Source organism: Lissotriton vulgaris, chromosome 4_1 (assembly GCF_964263255.1).
Source record: "Lissotriton vulgaris chromosome 4_1, aLisVul1.2, whole genome shotgun sequence".
Lineage (NCBI taxonomy): Eukaryota > Metazoa > Chordata > Amphibia > Caudata > Salamandridae > Lissotriton > Lissotriton vulgaris.
The window spans coordinates 1,718,634,699-1,718,647,720 of record NC_141691.1 but is presented as its reverse complement, the minus strand read 5'-3'; the positions used below and the strand labels follow the sequence as shown (position 1 = coordinate 1,718,647,720).

At 36.7% G+C, this 13,022-nt stretch overlaps 1 protein-coding gene across 1 annotated transcript; it reads right to left on the bottom strand.

Moving 5' to 3' along the window:
* Positions 1-380: 380 nt before the first annotated feature.
* Positions 381-6,025, bottom strand: LOC147724445 (uncharacterized). The gene is made up of 4 exons (XM_086918049.1): positions 5,780-6,025; positions 2,747-3,184; positions 2,021-2,236; positions 381-668 (listed from the first exon to the last, which is right to left on the bottom strand). The coding sequence occupies exons 1-4, from the start codon at positions 6,023-6,025 to the stop codon at positions 384-386; spliced, it is 1,185 nt and encodes a 394-aa protein (XP_086774175.1). The 3' UTR covers positions 381-383.
* Between the last annotated feature and the right edge of the window lie 6,997 nt (positions 6,026-13,022).

Here is a 13,022-nt window from a genome sequence, read left to right as displayed (position 1 = left end):
GTGTTGGTGTTAACTTATTACCACCACAGCATAACTCAGGCCCACAACAGTAGCACTTCTGACAACAACAGCATCACTGAGCACCACCAATGCAACACGCAGCAACACCACATTATCACTCTGCCCCCCCCACAGTACTATTGAGCAACCACACAGCATCACTCTTGTATAGTTATTGTCTTTTTAAAAATGTAACAGCAACAGCTATTGTTCTGTATGTAGTATTGGCACATTGAACATTGTTTGAAAAAAATATACCCACCCAGAACGAAAATGACCATGCTACTGGATATGTTCAAAATATTATATTTATTTTCAGTAAACACAAATCAATAATTATTTATTTTACTTTGTCAAAAAATTGTAATTGTGAGGATTTTTACTTAATCACTTAAATCTTCCTCCGACTTTTCTTTAACAATTTTAGTAATTTTGCCATTGCAAAATATAACCTCACATGTTTGAGGCAAATAATGAAGTAGTGCTTCACCAATGTCATCCACCTCTTCGTCCAACATAAACCATTGTATAAGTGTTTGATTTTGTACATCCATCGATTGATAAATATCTGTGTTGGTTATTTTTGTTGTTAAGGTGCTCCAATCTCCGTTTGTGCTTTCCACGCCATATATTTCGACGTCAATATTATCTTGTGGTGGTGTTGTTACCTGTTGTAGTAAATAAAAACATAGTTATTTTTTTTTCCCCAAAAATGTTACAGTGTGTCTCAGAGAGAGTGTTGTACAGAGGCAGTTGTAGAGAGAGGCAGTTGTAGAGAGAGGCAGTTGTAGAGAGAGGCAGTTGGAGAGAGAGGCTGCTGTAGAGAGGCAGTTGTAGAGAGAGGCAGATGTAGAGAGAGGCTGCTGTAGAGAGAGGCTGCTGTAGAGAGAGGCTGCTGTACAGAGAGGCTGCTGTAGAGAGAGGCTGCTGTACAGAGAGGCTGCTGTACAGAGAGTCTGCTGTACAGAGAGGCTGCTGTAGAGAGAGGCAGTTGTAGAGAGAGGCAGTTGTAGAGAGAGGCAGTTGTAGAGAGAGGCAGTTGTAGAGAGAGGCAGTTGTAGAGCGAGGCAGTTGTAGAGAGAGCGTGTTGTAGAGAGAGCGTGTTGTAGAGAGAGCGTGTTGTAGAGAGAGCGTGTTGTAGAGAGAGCGTGTTGTAGAGAGAGCGTGTTGTAGAGAAAGCGTGTTGTAGAGAAAGCGTGTTGTAGAGAAAGCGTGTTGTAGAGAGAGCGTGTTGTAGAGAGAGCGTGTTGTAGAGAGAGCGTGTTGTAGAGAGAGCGTGTTGTAGAGAGAGCGTGTTGTAGAGAGAGCGTGTTGTAGAGAGAGCGTGTTGTAGAGAGAGCGTGTTGTAGAGAGAGCGTGTTGTAGAGAGAGCATGTTGTAGAGAGAGGGTGTTGATGAGAGAGCGTGTTGATGAGAGAGCGTGTTGTAGAGAGAGTGTGTTGTAGAGAGAGTGTGTTGTAGAGAGAGTGTGTTGTAGAGAGAGTGTGTTGTAGAGAGAGGGTGTTGTAGAGAGAGGGTGTTCTAGAGAGAGGGTGTTGATGAGAGAGGGTGTTGATGAGAGAGGGTGTTGTAGAGAGAGCGTGTTGTAGAGAGAGGGTGTTGTAGAGAGAGGGTGTTGTAGAGAGAGGGTGTTGTAGAGAGAGCGTGTTGTAGAGAGAGGGTGTTGATGAGAGAGCGTGTTGTAGAGAGAGCGTGTTGTAGAGAGAGCGTGTTGTAGAGAGAGTGTGTTGTAGAGAGAGCGTGTTGTAGAGAGAGGGTGTTGATGAGAGAGGGTGTTGATGAGAGAGCGTGTTGTAGAGAGAGCGTGTTGTAGAGAGAGGGTGTTGTAGAGAGAGGGTGTTGTAGAGAGAGGGTGTTGTAGAGAGAGGGTGTTGTAGAGAGAGGGTGTTGTAGAGATAGGCTCTTTTTAGAGAGAGGCTGTTTTAGAGAGAGAGTGGAGAGAGTGTTGTAGAGAGAGCGTGAGTGTGTGTCTGTTGAAGTGATAGAGTAAGGGGTGCGTGAGAGAGCGTGTGTTCCTTACTTTTAATTTGCTGTGCCTTGTCGTGTTCAATATTTTCTGTCCATTAAATTCATGTACTGTGACATGAGTTAACATGACATATTCTCCAATGTTTATTGAGAATTCAGTAGCCTCTCTCCATAATGTGACTTTTATGTCATCAGTGGCATCTTTTAATGTAATAGATTTTATTGCCGTATTTTGTCCATTAATGAGTACAAGTTTACTTTCCTCTTCCTAAAAAGAAATAATAGTGTTAAAAATGTAAAAGCACAGAAGTAATACGTAATAATTGTCCAAGCATTGAAGACATAATTATTAAGGGCAATTGCTCTTTTCCAATGTACGGTGTTGTTCCCAAGTATGTTAAAAAATCTTGAACTCTGATGTCTCAGTTTGGCGCTCTTCTTTAAACACCTATCAACTTTACTTTTAGAAATGCAGTGTAGCTTTAGCTCACCTATTTACACATTGTTAATTGTTCTTATTTGGCTGCTGTACAGATCATTTATGATGGATAGAACCCCTCAGAAACATACCACCATATGTAATGTGTTACAGAGACCACACACAGAACTGCAGCCACTCTAAATGAAAGAACATCTAAGCATCAAATAGTACACATACACACAAAGACACACACACTGATAAAGGGAAAATAAATATTGTCAATGGCATAGACAACACCACACACACAAACGGACAACTCAAGCAGCGAGACCAACAGTATAAATCACCACAACTTACTTCTGAAATGGTCCCACACACTGTCATAAGACTTCTCAAAGATGCCCGCTTTATTTCTTTTATTGGCGAAGCAGATGGTGCAGGAGGCTGCAAAATGTTTTCCGCTTCTTGAATTAGTGCTTGAGTTATAGTCATTGCTGGAAATGTTGTTACTTTTGTTTGCTTAGTAATCAGAATTGTGTTGTTTTTAATTATAAAATTGCGTATAAGTAGTCCACAAGTTTTTTGTGTCTGCTGATATAAACTTTCCTGGTAGCACGTAGCTTTGATTGTTCCAGTTTTGTCTGCCAGAGCGAAATGAAAAAGTACTTTATTTTCTTGTTTTGCGTTTTTGTAATTAGTTTTGCTTGAGCACTTGATCACATTAACTCTTATGGGTTTTTCATACGGCTTGTTGTCATTTGTGGTAATGTTAGCGATTTCTTCAATAGTCAACATCTGAAATAGAAATATAGGTTACAACAAATGTTAAATACAAATCCATAGTGCTTTATGATCACTGTAATAGCATTCTAATATACCATAACTTTGAAGTATGTAATTGGTATATATATGATCTAAGATAGATTGGTAGTCTGTTGTGTAAGTATCTATAAGTTGTGTACATTGCAACTTACTCTCAAAGAACCCAATGAGTTTGTTAGTTTGTGAATTGCTTTGAGAGACATCCACATTGAAATCTCCCATAATGATGAATTTGTGTGCTGGGTAAAAATTAGTGATACTGGTAATAATTTCTAAAAGATCTGTAATAAGTTTCTGTGGTGGTTTGTAGACTATAATAATAAGGTAATCTGTGTACTGAATCTGTAATGTAAAATGTAAAATGTCTATCCCTTGGTGTGTTTCATAAATAGGTAATATCCTAAGCTCTTTCTTGTAGTAGAGTATCATCCCATGGTTAGTGTTGCATGTATGAAATTTATCAAATATCATGTGATCATATTGTTCTACATTAAAATCATTTGCAGTTGAGTTCCTTGTTGTGTTGATCTCAGTTAAGCAAATAATGTCTGCTTGCATTATGTTACTATCAGCTATCATTGATGTGAAATGCTTCTGAAGTGATCGTATATTGTGTGTTATAATATTGAAATGTGTTTTGTATGTATCTAATTGTGGGATTGTGATTTCAAGTTGCATTTCGGTCCTTAATCTTTCCATTTCCTCATTAACTTTTGGGTGTATTAGAATTTTAGTATCATCAAAATTCTTCACGTATATGTTCTGTATACATTTAGCTCTGCTTATAGCAACATAATGTAAATGATGAATTTTGCTGTTATTAAAGTGTATATAAAGTGGCTCTATAGTGTCCCCTTGTGTGCGATGTATAGTACGTGCTGATGCTTGTCGTAAAGGAAATTGTTTGCGTATAACAGTAATAAATTTCTTAGTGTATTGAAAATGTCTAGCTATAGCATGTATTGGTGTCCATGACTTTTCTATTTGTGAATGATATAAATGCTTATATTCTTGCCTTGCTTTTTGCCCAACACTAATATTGTCAAATGATACCCAGACTAGAAATGGAGTATTGTTAATAATGTCAACAAATTGGACTATACCAGTTGCGCCATTTGTTAAACCATCATTTACATCCACATTGCAAGTTAAATCATAACGGAGCTGTAAAGCAATGTGTAATGTATGTGCAAGTCCCATAGTTTTTGTTGGATCCTTAGGCAATTGCTTTAGTATAGTTTTTTTGACATTTTCGGAAACATCTGAACTCACGGTATCGTTAGCTACTGTTATATACACTGGATAATCCTTGCTATGTTTATCCAAAACAATTCTGTTAATTTCATTAACTTCAACATTTGTAGACATAATGTATGGGATTGTTTCTAAGAGACTCTCATCAGGTGGCATTTCTCTTTGCTTAATTATTAGAATATCTTCTTTAGTATGCTTCCCTTCTCTTAATCTGTTTAGTAGTTCTGCAAATTGTAGATCTTCTTTTTGACGCATAATCTTCGTTAATTCAAAGAGTTTAAAATGTTCTTTCCATAAATTAATACTTAAAGGGCCATACAAATTATTAGAATCCTGAAAAATGTATCTGTCACAAACAGGTTTCAATTGGTAGAAGTCACCAATAGCTATAATAGAAAGTCCTCCAAATGGTTCATTTGACGACTTTATTTCTTGTAGTCTGTTATGTATAAAATTAAACATTTTTTGACCCACCATCGAAATTTCATCTATAATCAGAACTTTAACATGCATCATTTGCATTTGAAGTGAAGTTCTATTTTCATGACTTAGTGGTTTATAATCAAAACTTTGTGAGACTGGAATTTTGAAAGTACTATGCAATGTTTGCCCTTGAATATTATGTGCTGCTTTGCCTGTTGGAGCAGTAAGTAAGACATGTATATTATCAGGATTTTCACCTGCCTTTGTATTATAGTAGCGTAGTAATGTTTGATGTAGTGCAGTTATTAGAAAGCTTTTACCAACACCAGCCCCTCCAGTGCAGAAAGTATAGCATGGAGTACTTTTCGTTTTTAACAAATTCAAGTGATGGTAAACAAAATTGAGTTGTTGAGCAGTTAAGTTGTGCATTATCTGTTGGTATTTATCATCAGGTAGAATGGAGTTAGTTAAGCTTGTTTCTTCAGTTATTGTTCTAATTCCTAAATCTAATGACAAATCATATAGATGTTGAGTTTCTTTATTATTCCCTTCATCACATACATTTTCTGTTGGTATTAATTGAGGTGATAGAGGAGGGGATATAATATTTTCATTCCACTCTTCATTCGTAATATTTCTAACTTCACCGTGATTATGGTTATATATTTTAACTTGTGAATCAACTACCTTTTTTACTAGTAGATACCTTTCAAAGTAAGTATCCTTGTTAGCGATAATGTTATGTTCTTCTCTTTATGGATAGTGCAACATTAATAGTTCTCTATAATATTCTTCTGGCTCTTTGTCTTTGTTAAATCTGCAAAAGCGTATAATTTTTCTCCGTTTGCGCTTACTTAAAGCATACTTGCTATTTATATTCTGCATACCTACATCCTCCTCAGTACATTCTATTTCAATTTCTTCCTCATCTGAGCTGTAAAAGTTTCTTTCAGCAAGTAAATCTTCCGAGTCATTTATTTCTCTGGTATATTTTTTTTTGCTGGAGTAATTAAAATTTGAGGCATAATCAGCTAAAGTACACATTTCTAATGTTTTGGGTCTCTTGCAGTACTTAGCAATAATATTTTCACATTGAATGTCAGTCGAATTTTCTGGCAATGAATTAATAGTTTCCATATCGCGCATTAAATAAGTTCTTTTTTCTGGAGGGCTAGTATTAATAAATACAAATGCCCGTGAACTTTTCCGTAATGGTATCTGAAGAATGAGATATGCTGCTTCTTGAGCACTAATTTCTGTGCAAATGAGGAATTTGTTCCCTATGTGTTTAAGTTGTTCTTTGACATTACTATTGTTTTTCACTTCTTTAGCAGCTTGTGCAATAAGTTTGCTAATTCCTCTTTGCGATTTGCTGATATATGAAATAATATAGACTGCACAAGCATAAGCATCTAGTACAAACTGCAAGTCTATGTTTGCTCGCCAAGCTTTTAAAATCGTACTATTGTAGTTATTAATGAAGCATTCATCTGGTGTTCTTTTTAAAAAAATTGTTGGCTTTTCTAAACTAGTTTGTATCGAAGTGATATATTCTTTATTATCCATCTTAATAACACCTAAGAAATCATCAAAAGAAAGTGTGCTAAAAGTAGCATTATTCATAGCTTCATGGATACGTTTTAGATTATCTTTCCATTGCCTATCTGTGCCTTCAAGTGTCAATGGCTCTAATATGAGAGTTTTTGACATAGGATATTTTGGGTATTGATATTTACATGTTCTTTTTTCTTTCCGGCGGCAATTTTTAGTGTGCCCATGCCTTTGTAAATTTATTAAAGGCTGTAAAACAGTGTCATGTGACTTATTACATTGAATATATTGCTCAATAAAATCATTGACATCTTCTAATGGCGACACACCATAGAGGGGTGCATTTTTTACCCATAGTAATGCATGTATATGTGGAGAACCTCTCTGTTGGAATTCTACTCTGTAAAAGTAGTCAACTATTTCCCCAATTGGATTTGTCCCGTTCATCAAAACACAATTAAACAATTTCCTCACTTGATAGTCAAACTGTCTAGCACATGTAATAGGATCTTCTTGTATTAATCGACATTTAGTTTCCCAAGACATGTTATTGAATTCCTCTTCTGTGCATTCATTTAAGTTTTTAACTCTCAATAATATATTTATTAAATGGTGCCATTTTGTTTCAGCAGCAGATAAAGTCAAGAAAAAAGTTGGTATTCCAAGTTGTCTTATCATAGCAAAAAGATCTCTTTTACAACTTTCCCAATAAGGAGGTGAACTGCGTATAGTTTTCAAAACTTTATAACCTTCATTAAACTGGAACAAATTTTCAATATTATATTTTATATCTTTAGCAGTAATATTCTTACCATCTGTATATTTTTTCCGTATCGAAATATTAATTTTCCCTTGAATTTGCTTAATATGTAATTTTTTAAGTTTAAAGAAAACATTAGTCATACTTTTAGCTACTCTTCTATCATGACTTCTTAATTCCCATTGGCAAATAGTACTATAATGTACCGGTATATGTCTTTCCTTATTGTTTGGCCTTCGTTCTCCACAATAAATTGTAGGGAAAGCCAAAAATTCTGAATCTTTATCCTCATATAAACCTCTTGGTGTATTATATTCAGCTGGAGCTAAACTTAAAACATTTACCCTATTTGAGGTAATTGTTTCATTTGTTAACATAGTATCTAAATTTCCAGCTTCCATGTTCTCAGATGTATCTGAAGAATAGCTTGTGTCGGAATTATCATTTACATTGTTGATTTCTGGAGGTATATACTGCCATTCAGGGTTAATTGTCACACCATATTCATTAAACATGACACTATTGGTTGCTAGCCATGTAGCTGCCTTTTTAACGGTGTTTGGGCGAATATTTTCATAATGCGTGTGCGATCTATACATTAGTTTCCTTTTTAATTTTACTGGGATGGTCATGGCATCATTCATTTGCCTTGGTAAAATTGTAACTGTTGTCATTACATCTGCAGGTACATTAACAACAGCACCTGATAATGATTTTTGAAATCCGCGTGGTAAACTACGAATTTGTAAAAAAGGTATCCTAGGAGAAACTAATCTTTCTTCTAAATCGTATAATTCTAATTCAATTGGTACATTTGGAAATGACATGCCATTTAGGACTGAACATGGTGGTATTTTATCTTTTCTGATGTAAGCATAGCAAGTCATACAAATTAAATTTGTTTTCTTGCTACTAATGTTACACCTTTGAAACATTTCTGTTTCACAAACAGTGCGAGTATTTTTAATTGTTTGTTTATGCCACAACTGGTTGCAAATAGTACAAACATACTCTGGTCCATGCAATATTTCACGATGGAATTTATTAATAATTAAATGGATTTGTTTATTACCTTTGCGTTTTTCTCCCACCGTTAACATTACATTTGGTGGGTTTTTTTCAACACCTTTATTTCCAAGATTGTCAATGGCTCCTTGTGCATCACTTTTATTTTTCCTTTTTTTCAGACTATGTTCTGAAAGGCTAAAGTAATCAAAGTTGATTTGACAGTGTTTATTTGTCTCCAGAATAGAAGTACTTGTTTGTAGCAAATGAGTTTCCTTACTAGTATTGCTATTAGTCACCTTACTTTGAGTTGCTAAAGCGTCCATAGAAAGTAAACTCGCTTTATTTGCTTTTCTTTTTCGTCCCAGAGGTAAACTTACAGTTGGTCTGTTTGGTTGAAGTACTTTATTCCCAACATTGTCAAGGGTTCCTAGTGCAACAGTAGTATTTTCACTATTTTTTGCACTATGTTCAGAAAGTGTCAAGTTTGCTTTTTTTATTAGAGACTGTTTGTTTGTCCCCATAATAGAAATACTTGTTCCTGCCAAATGAATTTTCTTACTCGTATTTCTAATACTGCAATTACTTACAGTACCTAAAGGCTCCGAAGAAAGCAAACTCCCTTCAAAAATCGAATTGTCAATCACTTGAGTAGTATGTCCAAAGATTTTAGTAACTGGAGTTAAATGACTATTTTTCTTGTGCACTCGAAGTGCTCTTTGGAATGTTTGCTTCAAAATTTCTTTTACATCTATTGGTGTTAATTCAAATGCTATGCAATCCTGCGAAGAATTTCTAAATTTTTTGGCTAGATTCATTACATATTCCAAAAGTGCTTCAAAATTTGGAAATTCTAGAGTTACACAGGTTCCATTTGAATGAGGCATGCCTTCATTGTCCCTGCTATGTGAATCAAATACATAGTATGTTTGCCTATTTCTAAAAATAGAAATGACATATACACTCATACAAAGTAGTACCCCACAGTACTTAGAAATCCCTAAATGCAATGCACTGTTAATATCTGGATAGTTTTCATCAAAACGTTTAAGGACATTACCATAGAAAGGGTTGCGTAGGGTAAGTGAATAAAACCTATTATTGTGCTCTATATATTTTGGCAAATCATCAGGATGCATAAGTGTTTCTTTGTTAAAAGAATGCATTTGTAGATACAAAGCATCTCCAAGGTCCATGATATAATGTAGATCTTTGGAGTTCCATGTATTAACTGGTTTGCATACATTGTGCAAAATAGCAAAAGTACTATTTGGTAAGCATTGCTTCCCTTTAGATGTACTATTAAATCTTGTATTGCCTTGATGGTAACTGGCTTTTAAACATCTATGCATGTTTTTTTTTACTCCCTTTACTTTATTCCTCTAAAGTCTATTCACAGAACTAAGTCAAATTACTTATGTAATAACTATTTATAGTTGTTTCCAACCAAGAATATTATTTACCTTGATTTGTGGGTGATTGTACCTCAATGGATGAATCTGAAATAAGAGTAATATGAATTGTCAGAATATTATTTACATGAAATGACACGTCAAATCCCAAACAAAAACAGGAAATGCAATAGTAGTTTGTAAAGTTTGTATACTTTTGTGTCAGAGTGTGACAGAGGGCATGATAATAGATTGTGTGTGTGTGTGTGTGCCTGCTTTTAGTTTTATGAGCAACTTTGTAGTGTGAAAGTGTGTGATGTGTAAAGTGTATGCTTGTTGCCCTGCATACTGAGTACAGTTTGTGAAGTAGAGAAAAAATGAATGTAGTGAGATACACATTTCTATGTTTGGTATGAAATGAGTGTTGATAGAAAATACTGAGAAGTAGGAAGAAAAATATTTGAAGCATGAAAGTGAGTGAGCCAGTTAAAGTAATTGGTATTTTTTTTTGTAATGTATTATTATGAACACATCATTCTGACAAAGGAAATTTGTGAGGTAGGATAGTAAGCGGCAAAGTGTGTGCGCTTTGGCATGCGCGAGAAATGCTTAATGTGAAAGTGAAATTGATAACTCAGTTTCCCTATAAAATTGTCACTATGAGCATCCTCCACCCCCCAAAAGTAAAGAGTGACAGTATTTTACGTTGTTAGTCCGAATACCTGAGTATCATAATGCCAGCTAAAAGTGGGAGTCAACTGTTGTAAGAAAGTAGATGAAAGCATCTGCTATTCTAAATAACAATTAGCATGAGGCTTGTTATAGTTGGAAAATAGCACGAAAAAAGCAGTAATGTTAATGTAATAAACGTTCCTGATAAGTAGCAAAGTGTTGTAAGCTTTGTGTGCCAAAGGATGGAGCAGTGGAGTAGCAAGGAAATGTTGTGCAGGGAGGGGACAATATGTATAATTAGTGTGAGCTACATATGCAGAGGTAGGAGCTGACTTTGATAGAGATTCTGTGCATTTATGGGACCTGTGCTGTGTTTGAGTAACATATGGTTCGAATTAGTGTCCCCTGTTTGTTACCATAAGGAGGGCTCATCAGAGTTGGAAGGGTAGGCTGTGCAGGCATGGCCTTATTATTTGTACAAAGCATTGGCACTTTAGTATTGAATTAGCAGGTCAAATAGTTCAAGAGATGTGGCAAAGTGGTGTGAGATGCCCATGCCCGAACAAAATGCGTGAGCAGCAGAGTTGGCTCACGAGTGTGCATGCATTTGACTGTGTGTTGATATGTAGTGTAAATTTGTAGTGATGTGTGGCCAATTTGTGTATGTATTGTTTTTGTTAGTAATGTTCATGCAACTGTGCTTTATAGATGTGTCAAAGTAGTTCGATGTGTGTGTGCCTTAGGAGGACCCAGCGGAATAGGCTCTAGATGTTGTTAAAAAATTTGTTGGAACGAAGGGTGTGCTGTATAATAATAGGTATAGCTGTAGGAATTATAGTCTAAAAAGCTGTGTGTTCAAACGAATTTTTTTAGCTCTAAAAATTCTTAATGTAAATGTTGTGAATTGGTGCAAACTGGATTTTTAATGTAAAAAAAGGATGGAATAGCGTAGTATGAAAGATGGGCTGGGTATGTAATGTACAAATGTGCTTTAAATCCCAGTTTCCCATGTTTGTTGTGTAAATTAGCACGACCCAACGTTAGAATGTCCAAATACCAATTGACATGCATGTAATAGATTGCCTAAAAAAAGTGTATTTTTCCAAGAGAGTCTGTGGGCTGCTTGTGCGTGTTGACGTGCGTAACTAAAAGTCGAAGGTGTGTTTGAAGAACGTGGCGATGAATGAGAGCAAAGCTATGGTGTGCGTGTTTCCGTGCAAGAGAGACTGAGTGTGGGGGTGGGTTTGGGATAGAGAATTTGTGTGTTGCTTGTGTTTTAGTGTTTATTTACGCTAGTGAAACACATAAAAATTCAGATAAGTGAATGAGACAGAAGGTAAGGCAGGGTGGGTGTGTATGCTTGCAAGATGCACGTCTAAATGTTGTCAACGTGTGCGTGTTTGCGTGCGTGTATGGAAAAGAGAGAGTCTGTAAGCTGTTTGTGCATGTTACCGGGCATGCGTGTAATAAGATAAGGAAGAGGCACTCACGTGTGCGTGTTGGCGTGCGTGTTATTTTTTGTGTGGGGGGGGGGTGTTTGGAGAGAGAATTTGTGGGTTTGTTGTGTTTTTGGGCGTATTTACGCAAGTGAAACGCAGAAACATGTGGATGAGTGAATGAGACAAAAGGTAAGGCAGGGTGGTTGGGTATGCTTGCAAGATGGACGTGTAAAAGTTGTGAAAGTGTGCGTGTTTCCGTGGATGAATGGAAAAGAGCTAGAGTCTGAGGGCTGTGTGTTACTGTCGTGCGTGTGGACGGGCCTGATTGGGATAGGATAAGCAAGAGCCACGACCAGAAAGATAATTTTGGTGGACTGTTTGTGCATGTTGCCTTGCGTGCTGAATGGAACAGAGAGATGATTAGGTGTAATAGTTCCAGCAATTGAAAGACAGGGTGGTATGCTTAAAAGTCAGAAATTTTTTTACGTCAGAATATGAAAGGCAGAAAAGTGGAGATGAATGAATGAGACACAAGGCAGGGGGGGTTTGCTTGGAATAAGAACGTCTAAATGTGTTCAAAGTGTGCGTGTTCCTGTGCCTGAATGCAAAAGAGAAAGACTGTGGTCTGTTTGTGCGTGTTGGCGGTCGTTATTGGGATAGGATAAGAAAGAGACACGAACAGAGATGGTTTTTTCGTGTATGTGTCCCAGCTAGTGAAAAAGTAGAAATTTATTTGATTGTATGCATTCCTGATGCCGGTGTGACTGCACCTTCTGCACGAACGGAAATCGTGCCTCTGAAAGAGTGTGTGCAAGGGAGAGGGGAGAGGCATGGTGAGCTGTGCTTGGTGTTTACTGAGAAGGACCCTGTAGGGCGTTGTAGGTGACAGGGCAAGTCACCACAATAAATATATAGAAAAGAAATGAGCGTCCGCCATTATTTCCTGTTAAAAGAAAGACAAACATGTGTCTGAAACGTGCTGGAGGGAGAGGTGGGGGTAGGAAGCGACAGTAGCAGGGGGAGTTTGCTTAAAAAGAGAAAGTCTGTGTTCTGTTTGTGCGTGTTGGCGGTCGTGATTGGGATAGGATAAGAAAGAGACACGAACAGAGATGTTTTTTCGTGTATGTGTCCCAGCTATTGAAAAACTGGAAATATATTTGATTGTATGCATTCATGATGCGGGTGTGAGTGCACCTGCTGCACGAACGGAAATCGTGCCTCTGAAAGAGTGTGTGCAAGGGAGAGGGGAGAGGCATGGTGAGCTGTTCTTGGTGTTTACTGAGAGTGTTTGTTCTTTTACTGCGTATTTGCGCGAG